This window comes from Lepidochelys olivacea (assembly GCF_965140295.1).
Source record: "Lepidochelys olivacea isolate rLepOli2 genome assembly, chromosome: 1".
NCBI lineage: Eukaryota > Metazoa > Chordata > Testudines > Cheloniidae > Lepidochelys > Lepidochelys olivacea.
This window is the reverse complement of record NC_140411.1, coordinates 257550939-257572968: the sequence shown is the minus strand read 5'-3', so window position 1 is coordinate 257572968 and position 22030 is coordinate 257550939. Positions and strand designations below refer to the sequence as shown.

General features: G+C 44.1%; 1 protein-coding gene across 1 annotated transcript; it reads right to left on the bottom strand.

The window, feature by feature from the left end:
* Positions 1–776: 776 nt before the first annotated feature.
* Positions 777–21614, bottom strand: HMGXB4 (HMG-box containing 4). Its single transcript, XM_084624478.1, has 11 exons — positions 21387–21614; positions 15279–15384; positions 14452–14600; positions 13181–13259; positions 10902–11893; positions 9379–9460; positions 8779–8843; positions 8362–8467; positions 7656–7825; positions 6810–6932; positions 777–2965 (listed from the first exon to the last, which is right to left on the bottom strand). Exons 2-11 carry the CDS (start codon positions 15307–15309, stop codon positions 2921–2923), a joined length of 1842 nt encoding a protein of 613 aa, XP_084480604.1. The 5' UTR covers positions 15310–15384; positions 21387–21614; the 3' UTR covers positions 777–2920.
* Between the last annotated feature and the right edge of the window lie 416 nt (positions 21615–22030).

Here is a 22030-nt window from a genome sequence, read left to right as displayed (position 1 = left end):
GTTTCTGTTTTATGCATGATGGTAGGAGGAACTGACAACCACCTTCAGTACATAAGTCTTTTTCCGCCAACATATTAAATAGTTCTTTTAATGTGGTTTTCCTGGAATGTTGAAATGTGTGAGGGTAGGTGGTTATGTATTTTAAAATTTATCTCTTGTCAACTTGTGTTGAAATACAAAATACAGTTTGCGTTGGTGAAGTGTCATATTCTGTATCATCATGGGTTGAGACATCCCAACATACAAGTTCTGAGGCTGCAACTGGTCCATGAGTTTCTCAACTCCCGAAAACAGAATTTTTAAAGAATATAATGACAAGATGTGATCCTACTATTCCTGTAACTAGTGGTTTACCATACTGATTCTGAACCACCAGTACTATTTTGCTTGCAACACATGAATTGAGCTGCAGGGAAGGTCACAGGGGCAGGAACATGGCTCAGTAGTGGGACATTTGCAATGCTAGATGACAGCTCTCAGGCATGTCTCTCATTGATGCCGCTAAGAAGTATGGAGTAGGGGGTCTAAATTATCAGTAATTTTCAAGAGATGTATCAAGCAGATTGTGCTATTAGAAATGAGGTGTTGGAACACAGTGTCCATAGAACAGGAGAGGCTAATAAAACAGACTACTATGCACTATTTAGTAATACTAAACACTAGTAGCCAGTGTTGTTGGGGAGAAGATGCAGATATAAATACAAAATAATGACACAAACTCCAAATGTTAAAAAAATTATATGTAAGTACAGTACAAAAGTTTCTTTATACAACTGTAATGCAATCTGGACCAAATGGCAAGAAAAATAACAAAAATATAAAAACAGGTCTCAGTCCAAAGTTTCCCCTCTAATACCAAATACGACAAGATACAGATTATACAAATGTTTACAAATTTTAAATAAAAATACAATACATTAGGGTTTGTGTGTGTGGTTGGTTCTTTTTAAAACTCTTCAAGAGTTTGTTATATAGATGGCAAAGCTATAGTTGATTGATCCCCTTATGCTCCTTAGATAGAGATCTGAGTATCTATCACTCACTACAGTGCTCTCCATTGTGGAGAGCTAGAAACACAGTCAGGTGTTTTATGCCATTTCTTAGAATAGAGGGTTTGGTGAGGGTTCAGAAGCCCACTAATATCTCTCTGTTCACCCCTACCTCCCTCAAATGCCGCTTGGGATTAGCCACATATTTTTGAGATGTGTATGCCTAGGTCTGAGGCCTAGGCCCAGATCTTCTATATGCTCTATAAGAGCCTTCTGTTTCACCCACCAGTCCAGCCCTACTGACTGATCAACAAAGCAGCACTGAACTGGGAAGAGAGGAAGCCCTACAAGACAGCATTTACCATGTACGTGCAGCTGGGGAAATACACAGTAGAGGGGATTGGGTGGAAGCTTCCCTCTACACATCCAAGGATTTGCTTAATCGTGACAGATTTAGAGCTCAGCCATATTGAGATACAGCTCACTTCCAACTGCCACGGAAAAGAGAATCCAGAATTCAAAACAGAAGCAAAAGTGTCCTCCTTCTGCTACTTTAAAACCTATAAATTATAAGGGATGGGGAGGCTGGGGCCAGAATAAACAGGTCTCCATTTCAGCTTCCACCCAACATCCCTGGACACACTGTTCTTCACAAGGGCTTAACATCCTGTTGTTGCTATTCCCTCTTGCACAGTCTATGCCTGCTACAACAGGAGCAGCTAATTCCTGTAGGGTGGGGGGTGAGCACAGCTGATTCATATTTTCCACAAACGATTGGTGGAGGGAAAGCTATTTTGTTTTTAAATTTTATATATATATATATATATATATATACACACACACACACACATATATATATACACAGAAATATACAGGATAAATTAAAATCTATTACAGATATTGGCAAAAGTTAAATACACCACACATACACACGCACACCTATGTGAGAATCAAATGCTTTCCCGCAGCTCACTTTAGAGGAGAAGGCGCTCAGGTGGGATCTGGCCACCCAACCCATGTTCCACTCAGCAAGAATCTCTTCGATCTTTAACATTAAGCACTGTCTCTAGATAATCCGGCAGCACCAGGATTCCATAACTCTTTTTCAATACTGCTGGTGAAATAGGATCAACACTCTTAGAAACAAAGTCCTCTTCCCACAAAACAGGTACAGATGGGCAGAGGCAGTGCAAGTTTCTCCCACCTATTGCCCTCTCATCCCCATCAGGGTGGTACAGCCCTGATCTGAAGGAATTAAGAGGGTGGTTCATTCTCCTCAGTCCATTCAATCTTTGGCCCTTTTCTGAGGTTGGCATCTAGTGTTGATGATGATGTAGGTACAAGTCCACTAGAAGAGTACAGATTCTTCACCATCTCCACAATTATTTTAACACAAGCTACCAGCCAGTCAGCAGACAGTAACACTAATGACCTGGGAGTTGGAAGAAATGACCTAGAGGTCAAAGCCTCTTTCTTCTGACAGCCATCCAGTCCTCCCCCAAAGCAGTGCATTTCAATAAAGTTAGAAACAGGTCTGGTGATGAGTCCAGCAGTATTGCTTGGTCCAAAATGAACAAGCCTGTGCACTTGTCCATTAACAGACAGTCTGTGCTCAGGCCAATTCCCCAAAAAGGCTTCTTTAAATTTAAGGCTGATGTATCAAAAGTTTTATGAACTCCAACCACGCAAAAACCTTCTGACTGGAGAATACATTGAGTAGGTCTCTCCCACCAACAGGAAAGGATTTGCTCAGCTTATGTCACAACTTTTCATAAAATTAATAAAAGTAAAATAGTTACAATCCTATGTATATACTATACAGATATAAAACTTTAAAACCCTACACACGGAGCCCTTAGAGAGTGCCGGTATAGCGCCTATGTACACAAGTCGGTAACGTGGAAGCAGGTTCATCCCAGGGTCCTTTCCTGTCAGAGTCCAGGCATGATGTAGGCGATGTTGTCTAGTGTATTTGACTGGAAAGAGAACATTTAACATTTTTTAAAAGAATCAGTTGTGATTCTAAATCCTACAGAAACAATGCTTCAGTGTAACAGAGCTGTGGGATGTGGAGATCCTCATCTTGTCATTCTCTTGGAAGTTACCAGTACTGTTAGCTAACCTTCGGCGTTTTGGAAATACAAGGAGACCTAGCTGAAAGATAGTCTCAGGCACTGAGAGCACAGTGGGGCACCTGGAGGTAAGGGAAACACTCACAGTGCGTTATAGTGCTTCCTCATCCCACCTGGCCAGTGCTAAGAGCAGTGTAGATGCATTGGGAAGCAATCCATACCCAGCCCACATCCACCAGAGGGAAGCTCAGTGAGGAAGGACCCAACCCAGGGTGATGGAATAGGGGAATCCAGGAGAAATGCCCTGCCTACACAAACTCATGAAAAACTCTGCTAGAATTTGGAATATGAAAGTTGAAAAAAGGAAAATATTTCAGAAATAAGGTGAGAGTGAAAGAAAGTTTGTCTTAGCTCCTGGATTTTCTTTGCAAATGCTGTTGGCAGCCTAAAGGACATTGTTGTGGTCCTCAGCATCTCAGTAAACATGTTCCAGTGACTTCACCTGTAGTGTCTATGACTGCAGCACACCAGTAATTCCAGAGGTGTGGCTGGCTACCCAAAAGAAGCCTCAGGCTAGAGCTGTGCGAATAATGGATTTTTCAGTTCTCTGGCAATTCCGGAAAAAAAAAAAAAAAAAGGAAAAGAAACTCATTTGGGATGAAGAAAAGGAGGACTTGTGGCACCTTAGAGACTAACAAATTTATTTGAGCATAAGCTTTCGTGAGCTACCCCTCACTTCATCGGATGCATGCAGTGGAATATACAGTGGGGAGATTTTATATACACAAAGAACATGAAACAATGGGTGTTACCATACACACTGTAACGAGAGTGATCAGGTAAGGTGAGCTATTACCAGCAGGGGTGAAAAAAATCTTTTGTAGTGATAATCAAGCTGCGCCATTTCCAGCAGCTGACAAGTACGTGTGAGGAACAGTGGGGGGGGGGGGGAATAAACATGGGGAAATAGTTTTACTTTGTATAATGACACATCCACTCCCAGCAAAGCCCGTTGCCAACCGTGTCCACATATCTATTCAGGGGGACACCATCATAGGGCCTAATCACATCAGCCACACTATCAGAGGCTCGTTCACCTGCACATCTACCAATGTGATATATGCCATCATGTGGCAGCAATGCCCCTCTGCCATGTACATTGGCCAAACCGGACAGTCTCTACGTAAAAGAATAAATGGACACAAATCAGATGTCAAGAATTATAACATTCAACAACGAGTCGGAGAATACTTCAATCTCTCTGGTCACTTGATTACAGACCTAAGAGTGGCAATTCTTCAACAAAAAAACTTCAAAATCAGACTCCAACGAGAGACTGCTGAATTGGAATTAATTTGCAAACTGGACACCATTAAATTAGGCTTGAATAAAGACTGGGAGTGGATGTGTCATTACACAAAGTAAAACTATTTCCCCATGTTTATTCCCCCTCCCCCCGGCTGTTCCTCAGATGTTCTTGTCAACTGCTGGAAATGGCCCACTTTGATTATGGCCCACCACTACAAAAGGTTTTTTTCCTCTCCTGCTGGTAATAGCTCACCTTACCTGATCACTCTCCTTACAGTGTGTATGGTAACACCCATTGTTTCATGTTCTCTGTGTATATAAAATCTCCCCACTGTATTTTCCACTGTATGCATCTGATGAAGTGAGCTGTAGCTCACGAAAGCTTATGCTCAAATAAATTTGTTCATCTCTAAGGTGCCACAAGTACTCCTTTTCTTTTTGCGGATACAGACTAACATGGCTGCTACTCTGAAACCTGTCATTTGGGATGGACTCTAAACAAGCTTTTTCAGAATTTTCAGCAAATAGAAAAAATGTCATTTTCGGTCAAACGAAATATTTAATTCAATCCAAAACAAAATGCTTCATTTCAATGTCAATCATTTTTTAATGTTTGGGATTTTTTAAAATATAAACTTGAAGGATACTTGGAAAAAAGTCATTTCTAACTGAAAAATCAAAGCATTTAGTTTTGAAAATGTCAAAATGAAACATTTTGCCGCTTTCTGGTTTTTTAAAAAAGGAATCATTCAGTAAATTTGCAGCATGTTTTAGTGTTGCCGAATCTGCACCCTTTGCTGAAAAAGTTTTGGCTGATAAATTTCAGGTAGCAATATCTTCGATACACATTCCTGTTAATGCTTGAAGAACGAGGGGCTGGAATCTTGGCAGTCTCTTGATCGGTTCTAAATTTAGCAATGCCACCTACTGGCTGAAGAGATAAACAGCACCTTACACGACACACAAACCCTGCCAACTCTAGCTTACTGTGGCGAAAGCACGTTTACTGATGTGGACAAATGTCTAGATAGGAAACTAGCTTGGAACTACCAGACTAATTGCACTTGTGACCAGGTCTGAGCTCACATCTCCAGAAGTGAAAGATTAGTGCCTTAACCTACCTACAGCTCCCTCGTTCTTAACAGAACTAAAAAGAGGTTCCAGTTTCCAGCCCCATCAATGATGTGGAGAGGGAGTGCCAGTGCTCAGAACGCTTTTGGCAAGAGGTTGCATTGTCCAACGGTTATATAGCCATGGCTTGAGCTGGCAGCACCTGATTGACATACTAGGCAATGTGCCCATGGCCACTGTGGGAGTTTACAGCAGAAGCTGCCAAACCTTTTTATTTTTTTTTGTTAGAGACCCCTTCCTGTGATGAGTCAGTGTCTGGGCCACCCTCCCAACCAAGATCATTCACATCATGCCCTGGACAATTTGCCTTATCTTCCATTTTCTTCCCAAATATATTTTTTCTCTTCCTTGGCAGATTTGCTTTTCATCTAGTATTTTCTGTGTACTTTACTGGGTATGTTTTCTCTTTTTGATTCCAGTTCCTTCCCTTTCTCTCTTTTTCTCTGCCTTGGTCTTCTCCCCTGCTTGGTGCTGTGACTTTTGTCCCTCTCTCTGCTTTCACGTTCTAATTTTGCATTTGCCACCATGCTGCACTGGTGCTGCAAGTTGCCCGCTGCCAAACGAGGGCTCACTTTGAAGTGTTGTTTAGGACTGGAGGAGAGAATATGTATCTCTGAACCCAAAAGCTGTAAGTAACAGACCACATGCCTCCCTTGCCTGGGGGAGTTTACTCACATATTTTGAGGTGCCCACCCTCCACATAGGGAATTCTGGTCTTAAGAGTTAACTGCGGGTCACTGGAATGATATTTACACAATTACAGAAAAACTGAATGTGTGTATATATATATACCAGCTGGAGAGGGCCTTTTAATTCTTATGCAAACTTGGAGCTTATTAAGATGTCTGGCATGCACAGTTGTTTTATTTGCTCCAGATTTACTGTTTCAGTCATTGAGAAACAGGAGCTGCAAGTACTGCAATAAATGGAATAAAGGTTACGTTAAGTTCCCTTGAACTGTTAGCATCTCTGTATCTTTCACTGAAAATCTAATGCACAATATCCTACAGCACATATTATCAGTGAATTCCCCACACATAAATCCTTCCCAAAGTAACCAGGGCTTTGGAGCTGTGCTCCGGCTCCGCTCCAGCTCCAGGCAAAAACCTGCAGCTCCACTGCTCCGGAGCTGCTCCGCGGATTCCTCTCCAAAGCCCTGATAGTAACAGTGCACTAGCAGAACTATTTATCCACCTGTGTAGCAGTAGAGACTCACCAGTGTCACAAAGACATGCTAGTCAGGACTCCAGCTCTCTTTCCATGGAGACAAATAGGTCTAGCACCGAAATAAGAACAACAAGGAACTCACCAGAACTTGCTTAGGGCAGCCATTCAGCTCAGGTAGTTGTGTGGTCAGGCATGCTAAAGGGCCCAGGGCACAGATAATAGAATCTAGAAGTACTGACAAACTTCCTGATACAGCCACCATCCCCTGGAAATAAGGAAGGAGAAAGGAATTGAATGGGTATAAGTAGTGGAGACTGCAATCCCATCACCATAAAAATCTATTCTCTCAAAGATACCACAAGCTCTCTCTTGGTCTTATCCACCAATCCCACTTCTCTATCTATTGTTTGTATCATAACAAAGCCATGTGATATACTTCATACATATATATCACTGACCCAAATAGTTTACAACAGGATCTCAATAGGCAATGTACAAATACAGGAAAAGGGTGGGAAACAACAGAAAACAAAGGCAGAGTACTGGAGTAAATATGTCTTATTAGGGTCACAATTTTTATGATTTTTATCATCTATTGCGATAATAGATACTTAAACCCCAACCCAGAAATAGGAAGCATAGTGAAGAATATTGCCTCTCTGGGCTCAAGGAGCTAAGACTGTAGCTAGGCTTGCCCTAAGGTAACATAATTTTTGGAGCGGGGAATTACTTTTCCACATCCTTCTGTGAGGGAAGCGGTTTTCACCTTTACAGAGGCAGGAGCTACTCCCCTGTACAAAAATCCCAGTTGGGACACTGGGGAAAAGCAGTTCAAATACGTTTTATTTGTGATAAAGCATGCAGGACAGTGGGAGTGAGACTATACTGTTACCCATTAAACCTAATGCAGTTTAGAGTCCAGGTTACACACATGTTATGTTGGGATTACAAATGAGATTCCCTGATTTGGTACTGGCTCTGTACCCACCTCTGTCTCTTGCAGTCGGTGTCCAATGAGACTCAGAGATTCACCCAGCAACTGTAGATGTGCAGCTACATCAATGGGATCTGTATCAGGGGCTTTGGCTGGTGAGGAGGATAACACCACAGTGCTGGAAGGGGACTTCTTATGAGGTGAAAGTATACCTGCTGGGGAAGCTTAAAATAGATGGGGGAAAAAAAATCTTATCATCTCCTCTTTCTTATTCCTTTACTGATAAGTCTGTTTGGATTGTAAGCTCTTTGGAGCTGGGGTCTCTCTCATACTTATGCAAAGCACCAACCCCACTTCTTGACGCTGTATTAATAACTAATATTAATATAGAAGTGGTGGGAGATTCTCTCATTAAACAGATGCTAAACTAACCATACCCTTTGTTTTTGTTAACTCCAGCCTCTAGCACCTACAAAAACTTCTCTCCTGTTCCTTCTTGCTTTACATACTCCATCATCAATGTGCTGTATGAATGGTACCATATTTATAGCTTATGGCTGGTCAGAATGCCCTTTTGAAACCTATTAACACCATTCCTCAGTTCTCTATAGGGATCATTTTTGAGTTAGAGAATAATCACACACCAAAGTCACGGGGAAGGAGGAGGGAAAGAGCAGAAGGCACTCTCTCTATACCCTAATGCACAGGTCGTACTCTCCCCTTTCCCCAAGGACTAGAGCAAATGGGGTGTGGCTATTACCTTTCACTTTTGGGGCACCCTCTGATGAAGCTGCCTTCCTCTTCACTGTTGTGGCCTCTGCTTTATTCTGCTTATGCTGCAGATATTGAGCTTTCTGCTTCCAAACCTGCACAGAACACGGAAAGAAAAGCAGGATTCAAACCATTAGGCAAACCTGCTGCCAGGATTTGAGAGATGGGGTGACTTTATGGATAGTTGACTGGCTAAGCAAGTCTCACAAGCAGAAACTGGACATTTTTGTTATTATGGGGCTGAGAGCACCCAATTCCCTTACTGCAGGGGGTTGCACATTTATTTGCCATACTTTAACACCCAGGGAACCTACACTGCAAAAGCAAAGCTGGCAGCATGAGAGGATCCAGGCAGCTAATGTAGAGAATTTATTTTACAAAAAAATATATCCAGGGGCATACGTACCAGTTTATCCTTTTCAGGCAGCTGCTTCCACACTTCTGCCAGTTTTTTGCTCAACTCCCCAAAATCTAGGAGGAAAAGGGGAGGTAGCAATAAAATGGGAAAGGTTAATAAAAAAATCAAATATAAAAATCAACAAAGAGAAGACAGTGGAAAGTTTGTATAAATACTGAAAGTTCAGGAAACTGGCCCATGCATATGCTGTTAGTGAACAGCCTGTATCACAGTTGAACTACCCATGCTTGGAGACTATTTCCGATAGTCTCAACCTAAAAGGAACAGGTGGATGCTGGACAAATACACCTCCACTGAGGAACATGTGTATATGGGAGGCTGCACAACATACTATCGGAGACAGTTTCACAGTAAAAGGAAGTTATCCAAATTCACAGTTGGGTTGAAACACCATGATATTAGATCATGGGAGCCTTTCCTTTTCACTTTGCTGCCTCTTATTTAAAGCATCCTGGCAGACTCTTTGCACTCCAACATCAATAGTGGGTGTTGGGACAAAACAAGGATACGCCCTGGTAACCAATCTGACTGGACTATCACAGTGACAGACGTATATGAACAGAAGAAGAGGCTAGGTTATTCTCTTACCTATCCCTGGATGCTCAGCCACAATAGTCACTCGATATTCCTTACAGAACACTTGGTAGGCAGACATGTTCTTCTTCTTTGGCTAATCACAAGGAGAAAAGAAAACAAGGAAGATTTTTAATTATACTGAGACCTATTTAAATTTAAGGATAATCTGTGTTACTCCTGCAAGATCTCTGCCAATACATTTCATTCCTGACCTGAGGCAACCCCTGCTATTCTGGTTCAGAATCAACATCCAGTTCTGCTGACACACCTCAATTTTGACACGAAGCACCACTTCTTATTCCATTCCTAGGGCTATGTCTACCACATGAGCGAGGGGTGCAATTCCCCTGTTAAAGTATACATGCTTGTGCTAGCCATCACTGAGTTAGTGTGAGTATAAATAGCAGCATGGCCTCAGTAGCACAGATAGTGGCAGTGGAGGCATGGCGGAGCTGCGCCAAGTAAACCCCAAGCTCGTGGTGTAGATGTGGTCTAGGATGTCACATAGATCTTTCAGTTCAGTCCTGACAAATAGCACCATCTCTTATTCCAGTCCTAGGATTTCTACAGGAGTAAGACACTAGCAGTACAGCAACTGTGGTGGCAGAGGCAGTTGCCAATCTGTGCTCAGTGAAATCCTACATGTAATTTTAGAGCCTATTTTACTGAGCGAGAGTGGTTATGGGCTGGTTCACTTGGGTTATTCCTGCTTAATTCTTGACACAATCCAGCTACTCTATGTCCAGTCTGTCATCTTTCCCATCAGTATACTGCAGGATGACATTGCTCTGATTACTGCCACACCACTCATACTCTGTCAAAAGTTTTCCCCACTCGCAGTTTTGTAAATTAGCCATGGACACCTGATGTCCTAGATTCTCAGCATAGGATGGAACTGGGAATGTGGTCCTTCTACAAGATTAATATCTTATTTTTCTTTCATTTAGGAGATAATGGAAAAATACTTCAACTTCAGCATAGAGTTGTTTTCCCTTGCCATATTTTACCAGATCAGTGGACACTCTGGTCCAGTAGCCTGCCTGGCAGTAACCAGAATCAGATGCTTCAGAAAAAGGTGCGAGAAACCCCAAAATGGGCAATTATGGTATAACTTGTTAAAAGAAGTTTCTTACTTCTCCTTTTAGATAAAGTCTGAGGATGGTTTATGCCCTAAAGCATAGTTGTATATATCACAGGATAACTGATGTTTCGCAAAAATGTTTCAACAGTGAAACAATTTATGTTGATACTTAGTTTTTCTTCTTTAGGTTTCAGGGTTAAAAACCATTTGACATGGACAGGATGGCTCATGCCTCTGAGACCTACTGTTTCAGTTTATACTTGATTCAAATTTTGAAGGTTATTTTCATCACAATGAGCACTAGAAATATATTTTTTTTAAACAAAAGCTCAGCTTCTGGAACAAAGGCAATGGTTCTGTGGCTAATTCTGCGGCCAAAATATAGGGCGTCTTATCCAGTGTTACCCAATGTCACAGCGTCTTAGACATCACAATTTCTGCTACCGCTCTTTACCTTTTCTTTATCCTTTTCTGCTTTCTCAGCTTTTTCCTTGTCCTTCTCTTCTTTTTTCTTTTTCTTCTCACTTTGTCCATCTGTGTGGAAAACAGGAGGTGGGGGGGGAGGCACAGGAAGGACAAATGGAGTGCTGGGTGGAGGGGGTGGCGGTGGTGTCACCATAACTTCAGCTACTGCTACAGAGGCAGGGAGTCCAGAACTCTTCTTAGACTTAGAGTGCTTCTTCTCCTTGTGTTTCTCCTTGTCCTTTTTTTTCTTGCTTTTCTTTGACTTCTTCTTCTTCTTGATCTCCCGGTAGGAGTCATCTATCACCAGCTCTCCGGCCTCCAACTCCCCACCAGATGATGAACCTGATTCCAGTGGTGGCTCCATACTTGAAAGGTCATATTCACTCCCATGACCTTCTGAGAACAGGGAGGTGTCAGGGACAAATCCCTCGGGGATTGGAGGTGGATGTGCATCTGGCAGTGGCTTGTGCTTCTTCCGAGCAGATTTCAGGAAGCTTTGAAGTTCATGACCCAGGAGGAATGAGCCTTGTTCATCTCGACCTGATTTCTTGGAGGATTTTTTTGCTGCTGCTGGTGGTGAGGAGTATGGGAATGACTCCTCGTCTACTGTGCTGCCCCCCTTCTCTTTAGGTGAAAGGATGAGCTTCATCTTCAAGCCATCAGGCTCACGCAGGGTCAGTGTCTCTGTGTTTACATAGAGTGGCTTCATCTTTTTGGATTTGTGGAAGCTACCATCATCTAGTGTGAGCTCTCCACTGCTACCACTCAGTTTCTTCTTATGGTGCTCCTTCTTGCTCTCTGAATAGCCAGTGGCAGCAAAGGAAGAAAAGGATGATTTTTCAGCTGTCTTTTTTGAGGGCTTGGAGCCCGTGGCAAGGGGTGAGGTGATAGCCTTAAGAAGATCCATGGCCGTGTCAGAAGAGGTTGGGCTTGAGACTGCTTTTTTCTTCTTCTTTGATGGCAACTCCAGAGGTGAAAGGTCTGAAAAAGACCAAAATAAATCAAACTGAGGGGAGACTGTATGTGACATATCTCCTCCTATGTCGGCTTGAAGAAGAGGGGTTCAGAGTTCCACAATATTCCTGGTGCTCAGGGCTAAATGGAAACCTTTCTGGCTTAGAGAGAAGTCCTCTGAATCTTGTTGCAAAGGAAGCCTGGCACTAGGCTGGTCACAAGAAACAAGGCTACAGAGAAACAGAAGCTGTGGGCTTGTTTAGTTACGAGTATGAACTGTTAGGATAATTCAGTATTCATATTAAACTCAGAGAGCCTGGTTTGACCATCCCATGGCATGAATATATGTGACTGAAAATTCAGAGGAGCCAGTATTACCTTGAGTATTATTAGTATTGTTATTATTTATTATTTGTACTATGGTAGCACCAAGGAGACCCAGTCAAGGACCAGACCCCATTGTGCTAGACACTGCATAACCAGAACAAAAAGAAAGTCCCTATCCCAAAGAGCTTACGATCGAAGAAAATCCATAGCTTGATCTTTCAGAGAAAAAACAAGCACAAAAGCCACCTAAAGGGATGTGCAGTATTGCCAACTTCAAGAGATAAAAAATCAGGAGTCGGACCTCCAAAAATCATGAGATTGGCCCCAAAATCACAAGATTTAAAAAAATTATTATATTGAGTTTTTAGGTCAGTCTCTTGATTTTTGCACGCCTGCCCATCCCCAGGGTATGTGCATGTGACAATTAGTGTTGCCCGCTCTCCCACATGTACTGGATAAGGGGATTTTGGCCCCTGCTGCAGGAACTCTCATCCCCACATCTGCTCATCTCCTGCCCAGCAATTAATCCTGTCCTCCAGTCCCCATCATCACCACCCCATCACTTCAGGCCCCCTACTCCATGTGACACCTTACTCAGTTCATCCTCCCAGCACTCACCACATCTGCTCAGAGCCTACCATCATGATCTGGAGATAAAACTCTCAAATGTCAGGATTTTTTTTTTCCAGCCAGGCGCCCAGCTCTGAAGGCAGCATCACCGCCAGCAGCAGCAGCGCAGAAGCAAGGGTGGCAATACCGCAATCCTCCTACAATAACCTTGAGACCCCCACAGCTACCCTTTGGGTCAGGACCCCTACAGTTACAACACTGTGGAATTTCAGATTTAAATATCTGAAATAATGAAATTTACAATTTTTTAAATACTATGACCGCGAAATTGACCAAAATGGACAATAAATTTGGTAGGGCCCTACTGATCAGCCTTCCTGCCCCATAGCATCAATCCTACATATTTCCTATTCTCACCTCCGTAGAAGAACTCATCAGAGGAATGCTTCCTCTTCTTCTTATGAGATTCTGTCCCCAAGAAGAAGAGGTCGCTGTCCTGAAATCAGAGAAGAAAAGGAGATGAAAAACCAGTAGGAAACAAAAACAAATTCATACTGGCTCTTGATACAGATAATTCTGGAAACCACTCTTGTCACTAAATGGGCAACCTGCGGCCTGTCAGGGTAATCCGATGGTGGGCCATGAGACAGTTTGTTTACATTGACCATCTGCAGGCAATGCCGCCTGCAGCTCCCAGTGGCCGTGGTTTGCCATTCCCAGCCAATGGGAGCTGTGGGAAGGGCCACAGATTGCCCACCACTGAAATACATTCTCTGTGTATTGACCATTCTGAAGTTTTAAAATGAAGTTTGGGAATTCCATTTGAGTGGTGGAAAATTAAAAAAAAAGAGTAGAAAACAATTTTTTCCACACTTGCAAAGGTCTTAACCCTCCCAATCTTAAACTAGTCACCTCTGGACTGACAATAGGCAGCAGAAATTTCAGCTCAAAGTGGTTACTATCAGGTTTCAGTATTAACACCTCCAGGTGATGAATAGGGCAGTTCATACCTCTCAGAGCTACCATTTCAGGCTGCCTGCAGAATCAAGAGGACAACAGTGCATCACTTTATATTCTGTTCATATTCTGTAAATTATCTATGCAACCATAAGGTCTAGAATTTTGTTTTTTATATGAAAATTTACAATTCCTGCTCTCCCACGCCTCTCAGGGCTGGGGTAGGAACTCCCCACTCATCCATCCTGAGGCCACAAATCACAGATAATAACTGGGCCTGACTACTTCTCAGAATTAATCAATACCACTTTTTGAAGGACTGTGTGCTGCCAATGAGTGATGTGAAGCACTCCCTCTGCTTTCCATAGTCCGTCACTGGCCATTTTTACAAAAGGAAAATAGCAAATTCACCCACCCCAATCCCAGCAGAAGATTTTAAGTTAACGTTTCTCAAACTGGGGTCCGCAAGCCATGCTGATCAACTCCTCCCTCTCCTCCCAGCGCCTCCTGCAGGAGGCGCTGGGAGGAAGGGGGAGGAGCAGGGATGGGGCGCACTCAGGGGCGGAAAGAGACGGGGAAGAGGAGGGGCAGGGGTGGAGTGGAGGCGGGAAGAGGTGAAGTGGGGGCAGGGCCTGGGTGAGGTTTGGGGGTCTGTGAAAAATTTTAAATCAAAATGGGGGTCCTCGGGTTGCTAAAGTTTGAGAACCGCTGTTTTAAGTGCATTTTCTCACCTTCAACCTTTTCTTTGAGGTCTTTCTGACCTGAGCTGCTATTTCCTCCTCTTCCCGCAGCAGATCCTTGTAAGAGCGTTTTTTCTCACGCTGGGCTCTACCTGCTGCCAGCCCCACGTCGTCAATGCTTCGGTCACCCTCTAAGCACTCTAGCATTTGTGAGTGTGGTGAGAAAGGGAAGGATGAAGATACCCAATTAAGGAACAATGAAAGCAAATTCATTCTGCACAAAATGCAACACAATCACAGAGGCCAAAGTTGAAGCAGACTGATGTACAAAAAAAAAACAACCAACCAAGCAAAAAAAAAAAAAGAATACTGGGGACTAGGAATTTGTGTGCTGTGCTGCCCCAACTGCAGGGAAAAGGCTCAGTGCTGTACAGTACCCCACAAGAGATCAAGGTTCAATTCCTAGTCTTGGTTTCTTTCTCCCCAGAGACAGAAGGAACTCAGGATGCTGCTGAGACTAAAACCAGGGTCTAGAGATTACTATGTTGCTGTGAAGGAGATTTAAATTCTATCCCCATTCCTGTTCTATGGAGTTGACAGGGACAATAAATGCTGCAAGGGCAGAGTTCAGTAATGAAGGTGTCAGAAGTCTGAAATGCCACCTGTGAAACCCATTTTCTAGTCCCAGTATCTCACTTCCTGACGCCACGAGAGACTTGGAATGCTGCAGAAACCCAGCCTGATGCCCTAGGGCTTTGCATTCTGTACTGCCATGCAGGAGACCGGCTTCCTTTCCCACTCTCTCAACTCCATGGGCTTGCAGGGGCTGTAGAGGGTACCCTTTTTGAACACCCTCACAGATTATGAAGCAGTCATACCTTCTTTTTTCTTGGAGTCATCATAAGCCATGGTGGTCCTGCAGGAGCCTGAGAATGTGTTGCCACGTCTGGGCTCCTTCCCCCGTTCCCGTCTACAGGACAAGGTCTAAGAAACAGAGAATGAGAATAACCCTCCCATAAAGTGGAATCATAATGGAGAAAAGGGAACTTCCCACGGGGAACTGAATGGAGACTCGCAGGAAGAAAGTGGCAGAGGGAAAGCAAGGAAGTGTGCCTCCTTGTCTGCTCTTGCTCACACCTAAGGGATGGGAAGATTGGTAGAAAAAGATCAAACTTCAGGGTAGTTTGCTTTAGCTGATTCACATGTTAAAAGTTTGGAGGGGTTGCTTGATTTTACAGGGAGATAACAAGGATCCCCTCTTCCTCATGAAACCTCAAATTGGTAACATCATGTCATTTATTTCAATAAAATGTAAAACGAGTGACCAAATGGCTTGTTTTAGCTTCCATGTTGACACAAACAATTAAAAATAGAGTTGGTGTTATGACCCCTTCTTGTCAGCATTGTAGCAAAGAGTGGGGTCTTTAAAGAGACAAATGCTAACCCCCTGAATCTTGGATGAAGAATTTGGGGTGGAGAGAGAGAGGACCCCAGCTGGATACCAGTCCTGTGCAATGTTCAATGACCTTAGATCTACTACATTAATTGGAGATTTTGGGGTAGAGGTGTGCATCTTTTCTGAAATTCTTGTATTCCCCCATCCGGCTAGTTTAGCAATTCTGATGCCCAATTTGGGAGATAGGAGAGGAAGTAGAAGGAAAAAGCACTCCCTTTTCCTAGGGATTCTGCAGCACTCCCAGCCTCTGGCAGCTCAGGAAGTTCCATGTCTCTCCTGACTGAGTCATTCTATTAGGGATCCTGGTGCAGGTAAGAAGTTGCACCTTTTGTCATTGTGGAATAGCTGAATTCAGATTATCTCACAGAAAACAACTTGTGTTCTTCAGTCAGAGACCAGCTTCTTGGTAGAAGTGCAACTTTTAAAACCAGGTTATCCTTCCAGGGATTATCCAGTTCTCACCTGGCTGAAGTTACTTTTTTTTCATCTGTGAGTAAGAGACCAAGCAGCCGGTTTTCTGACTGGCTGAGACACAAACATGACACCATACTGGCGTTAAGAGTTTAAACTCTTTGGGGTAGGGAACTTGTCTTGTGTGTGTTTTGTAAAGCTCTCCATATACCTACAGCCTTTAGAAACAAGTGTTGACACTATAATATAAATATGTATTCATGCTTTACTGGTTTCCAAACAAAAAACAAACCTACCACCACTCTACACCCACCACTACCACCCCAACTAAGTAGGAAACATTTTTGTTACAATTCACATGGGGTAGAGGTTAATCAGCATTCATTTAAATATTTTAAGAAAATCATCCACCACAGAAATTTTAAAAACCCTCAATATTACAAAAATGTGTACAATGCCATTGGCAGACATGGCATAAGAACTAAAGAACTGCCATACCGTATCAGACCAAAGGTCCAGCTAGCCCAGTATCCTGTCTTCCAAGAGTGGCCAATGCCAGATGCCCCAGAGTGAATGAACAGAACAGGCAATCATCAAGTGATCCTTTCCCTGTCGCTCATTCCCAGATCTGGCTAACAGCTCCTGGAGACTAGGGACACCATCCCTGCCCATCCTGGCTAACAGCCATTGATGGACCTATCCTCCATGAATTTATCTAGTTCTTTCTTGAACCCTGTTATAGTCTTGGTCTTCACAACATCCTCTGGCAAGAGTTCCACAGGTTGACTGTGCATTGTGTGAAGAAATACTTCCTTTTTGTTTGTTTTAAACCTACAGCCTATTAATTTCATTTGGTGACCTCTAGTTCTTGTGTTATGAGGAGTAAATAACACATCCTTATTTACTTTCTTCACACCAGTCATGATTTTATAGACCTCAATCATATGCCTCCTTAGTTGTCTCTTTTCCAATCTGAATAGTCTCAGTCTTATTAATCTCTCCTCATACAGAAGTCATTCCATACCCCTAATAATTTCTGTTGCCCTTTTCTGTACCTTTTCCAATTCCAATGTATCTTTTGAAAGAGGGGAGTGACCAGATCTGCACGCAGTATTCAAGATGTGGGCATACCATGGATTTATATAGAGGCAATATGATATTTTTTCATCTTATTATCTATCCCTTTCTTAATGATGCCCAATATTCTGTTGACTTTTTTGACTGCTGCTGCACATTGAGTGGATGTTTTCAGAGAACTGTCCACAATGACTCCAAGATCTCTTTCTTGAGTGGTAACAGCTAAATCAGACCCCATCATTTTATACATATAGTTGGGATTATGTTTTCCAATGTGCATTATTTTGCATTTATCAACACTGAATTTCATCTGCCATTTTGTTGCCCACTCACCTAGTTTTAAGAGATCCTTTTGTAGTTCTTCGCAGTCTGCCTGGGACTTAACTATCTTGACAGTTTTGTATCATCTGCAAATTTTGCCACCTCACTGTTTACCCCTTTTTCTGGATCATTTATGAATATGTTGAATAGGATTGGTCCCAGTGCAGACCCCTGGGGGACACCACTATTTACTTCTCTCCATTCTGAAAACCGACCATTTATTCCTACCCTTCGTTTTCTATCTTTTAACCAGTTACCAATCCATGAGAGGACCTTCCCTCTTATCCCATGACATCTTACTTAGCTTAAGAGCCATTGGTGAGGGACCTTGTCAAAGGATTTCTGAAAATCTAAGTACACTATATCCACTGGATTTCCCTTGTCCACATGCTTGTTGACCCCCTCAAAGAATTCTATTACATTGGTGAGGCATGATTTCCCTTTACAAAAAACATGTTGACTCTTCCCCCAACAAATTATGTTCATCTATGTGTCTGACAATTTTGTTCTTTACTATAGTTTCAACCAATTTGCCCGGTACTGAAGTCAGGTTTACCGGCCTGTAATTGCTGGGATCACCTCTGGAGCCTTTTTAAAAACTGGCGTCACATTAGCTATCCTCCAGTCATTTGGTACAGAAGCTGATTTAAATGATAGGTTACAGATTACAGTTAGTAGTCTTGCAATTTCACATTTGAATACCTTTAGAACTCGAGTGAATGCCATCTGGTCCAGGTGACTTATTACTGTTTAGTTTATCAATTTGTTTCAAAACCTCCTCTGATGACACCTCACTCAGGGACAGTTCCTCAGATTTGTCACCTAAAAAAAATGGCTCGGGTTTGGGAATCTCCCTCACATCCTCAGCTGTGAAGACCAATGCAAAGAATTAATTTTGTTTCTCCGCAATGGCCTTATCGTCCTTGAGTACTCCTTTAGCACCTCGATCGCCCAGCAGCCCCACTGATTTTTTAGCAGGCTTCCTGCTTCTGATGTACTTAAAAATGTTTTTTTTCTGTTATTTTTTGTCTTTGGCAAATGAAGTGTAAAAATATAATTAAGTAGACCAAAAAAGAATTTGAAGAACAGCTAGCCAGAGTTTATGCTCCTTTCTATTTTCCTCACTAGGATTTAACTTCCACTTTTTAAAGGATGCCTTTTTGATTCTGTCATAAATATAAAGGGAAGGGTAACCACCTTTCTGTATACAGTGCTATAAAATCCCACCTGGCCAGAGGCAACATCCTGTTACTTGTAAAGGGTTAAGAAGCTCAGCTAACTTGGCTGGCACCTGACCCAAAGGACCAATAGGGGGACAAGATACTTTCAAATCTTGGGGAGGGGGGCGGGGAAAGGCTTTTTTGTACTCTTTGTTTGCCTGGTTGTTCTCTCTTGGGACTGAGAGAGGCCAGACAGAAATCCGTCTTCTCTAACCCATCCCAATCCAAGTCTCCAATATTGCAACCAGTATAGGTAAGCCAGGCAAGGTGGATTAGTTTATCTTTTGTTTTATGTAAATTTTCCCTGTGTTAAGAGGAAGGTTTATTCCTGTTTTCTGTATCTTTAAGGTTTTGCCCAGAGGGGGATCCTCTGTGTTTTGAATCTGAATACCCTGTAAAATATTTTTCAGCCTGATTTTCCAGAAATGATTTTTACCTTTATTTTTAATAAAATCCTTCTTTTAAGAACCTGACTGATTTTTCCATTGTTCCAAAATCCAGGGGTTTGGGTCTTTGATGATTTTGTAACAAATTGGTTAGGATATTATTCTCAAGCCTCCCCAGGAAAGGGGGTGTGTAGGACTTGGGGGGATATTTTGGGGGAAGACGTCTCCAAGTGGTCTCTTTCCCTGTTCTTTGTTTAAAACGCTTGGTGGTGGCAGCATACTGTTCACGGACAAGGCAAAGTTTGTATCTTGGGGAAGATTTTAACCTAAGCTGGTAAAAATAAGCTTAGGGGGTCTTTCATGCAGATCCCCACATCTGTACCCTAGAGTTCAGAGTGGGGAAGGAACCCTAACAGCCTCTCACTGCTTCTTTTACTTTGTTGTTTAGCCACAGTGGCACTTTTTTGGTTCTCTTACTTTTTAATGTGGGGTATACATTTAAGTTGAGCCTCTATTATGGTGTCTTTAAAAAGTTTCCATGCAGCTTGCAGGGATTTCACTTTTTGCGCAGTACCTTTTAATTTGTTTCATTCACTTCCTCATTTTTGAGTAGTCCCCCTTTCTGAAATTAAATGCTAGTGTTGGGCTGCTGTGGTGTTTTCCCCACCACAGGGATGTTAAATTTAATTATATCATGGTCCCTATTACCAAGCGGTCCAGCTATATACACCTCTTGGACCAGATCCTGTGCTCCGCTTAGGACTAAATCAAGAATTTCTTCTCCCCTTGTGGGTTCCAGGACTGCTCCAAGAAGCAGTCATTTAAGGTGTCAAGAAACTTTATCTCTGCATCCCATCCTGAGGTGACATGTACCCAGTCAATATGGGGATGGTTGAAATCCCCCATTATTATTGAATTTTTTATTTTAATAGCCTCTCTAATCTCTCTGAGCATTTCACAGTCACTATCACCATCCTGGTCAGGTGGTGGGTAATATATCCCTACTGCTATATTCTTGGCATTTCACACAAAGAATTTATTGAACACCACAGCACAGCCCTTTACAGAAAAATAAAAAAGATCCTTTCCGCACAATGAGCTTACAAGGTTAAGGGCTACATCTTGCAAACACTACAAGGCACCATGTTTATTTCTGTGATCTGTCCCACTGACTTCAATGGGACCACTCATGATAGTAGGCATTATACTTGATGGTAAATGTTTATAGGATCAGCACCTAACATAGATACAGCTCGTCAAGAGACAACAGAGTCGGTGGGGTGTGATGGGAAAGATGAGGGGAACACCAAGAGGAAACAGATTTGTGTACGGTTATGCACATACCTTATTAGTCCCATTAGAGAAAGGAAGAGACAAGAGTAGAGCTTAGAAGACAAGGTCCCTGCCCAGAAGGGCTCACAAACTAAGCCCCTGACCCTGCAAAGCACGTGCTTAACTTTATGTACAAGCAGTCCTATGCACTTTGATGGGACACGCACACGTAGTGCTGAAGGTGCGTTAGCAGGACGGGGGCCTTGGGTCCCCATTCTCCAAACCTTTCCCATGCGAAGAGTCCAACTGAAGCCCACCTGTGTGACCGAGGACCTAAGGGCTGCAGCACCAGGCCCTCACTCAGACAACGCAATGAACTCACAGCAGCCCACGGGGAAGGAGGGTAACGGTGTAAGGAACAACGAGGACAACAGAAGCCTCCGGGGCACCACCCTGCCCTAGGCAGGGCCCGGGACCGTCTCTCCCTTCCCGGGCAGCTGTGTGCGTGCTGCGCCCCTGTGGCTGGCCCAGCAGCGGTGGGTGCTCCAGGGCGCCGATGGCCTTGCAGGATTACTGCCATTAGCACGGTTTCAGTGGCCCGGTGCAGAGACCCGGGGCTATCAGCGCAGCCATCCGCCTAGCCAGTGCCCCCTGCATTTCGGTGGGGCGCACGGCCACCCAGCCCGCGCGCGCGCGCCCCCTGCCGGCAACCCTCGCACTTGCCCCCAGCGCGGCGCCCCGCCCTCCCCTCCGGGGCTTCGCGCGCGCCCCGCCCGCTTTCCCGCCTCCTCCATTTGAACCAGCCCGGCCGCTTCACCGCCCCCTGCCCGCGTCTCCTCTCACCCCGGCGGGCTCCAGCCTCGCTCCAGCCCGCGGCTCTGCCCCTAGAGCAGGCCCCGGGGTCCCCCGCGGCGGCGGCGGCGGCCCAGGCCGGAGGCGGGAGCAGCCTGCCGCGCGGCGGCCCCGCTCAGGGGAGAGGGGGCTCCGCGGAGGCTTCACTCTGGTCCGCCGTTTCCCGCCTCGCCTCCGCCACTGCCTGCGGCCGCCATCTTCGAATGGGAAAAGAGGCACCCACCCGGCGCCCAGGGAGAACCAGCCGAGCGCCGAGCGCCTCCGACGCAGGAGGCAGGCAGGGCGCTCGGCCGGTAGCGGAACGCCGAGCCGATCGATCGCCAGGCGCTGGGTCCGCGGCTGGAGGCCTCGGGCTCAGTCGAAGAGAGAGAGGGTGGAGCGCAGCTGGGCCCTCGCCTTGTGTCAACCCCCCCTCTCCTGCCCAGGGCTGGTGCTTCACCTGATGTACTCACCCCCCCCCCCCCGCCATCAGCTCCTGGTCCATCGTCGAGAGCAGGGCTTCTCAACCTTTTTCTTTCTGAGCCCCCCGTGCTATAGAAACTTTAGGGCCCAGCTGGGCCACAGCTGTTTTTCTGCATACAAAAGGCAGGGCCAGCATTGGGAGGTAGCAAGCAAGGCAATTGCCTGGGGCCCCA

What these genes read in the sequence shown, in the direction of transcription:
- HMGXB4 (XM_084624478.1), bottom strand. Translation starts at nt 15,309, where the DNA reads ATGGCTTATGATGACTCCAAGAAAAAAGAAG. An exon ending in TGACTCCAAGAAAAAAGAAG is followed by an intron (nt 14,601 to 15,278) that starts GTATGACTGCTT and finishes CACAAATGCTAG; the next exon opens with AGTGCTTAGAGGGTGACCGA. An exon ending in ACCGACTGCAAGAGACAGAG is followed by an intron (nt 6,933 to 7,655) that starts GTGGGTACAGAG and finishes CCTTATTTCCAG; the next exon opens with GGGATGGTGGCTGTATCAGG.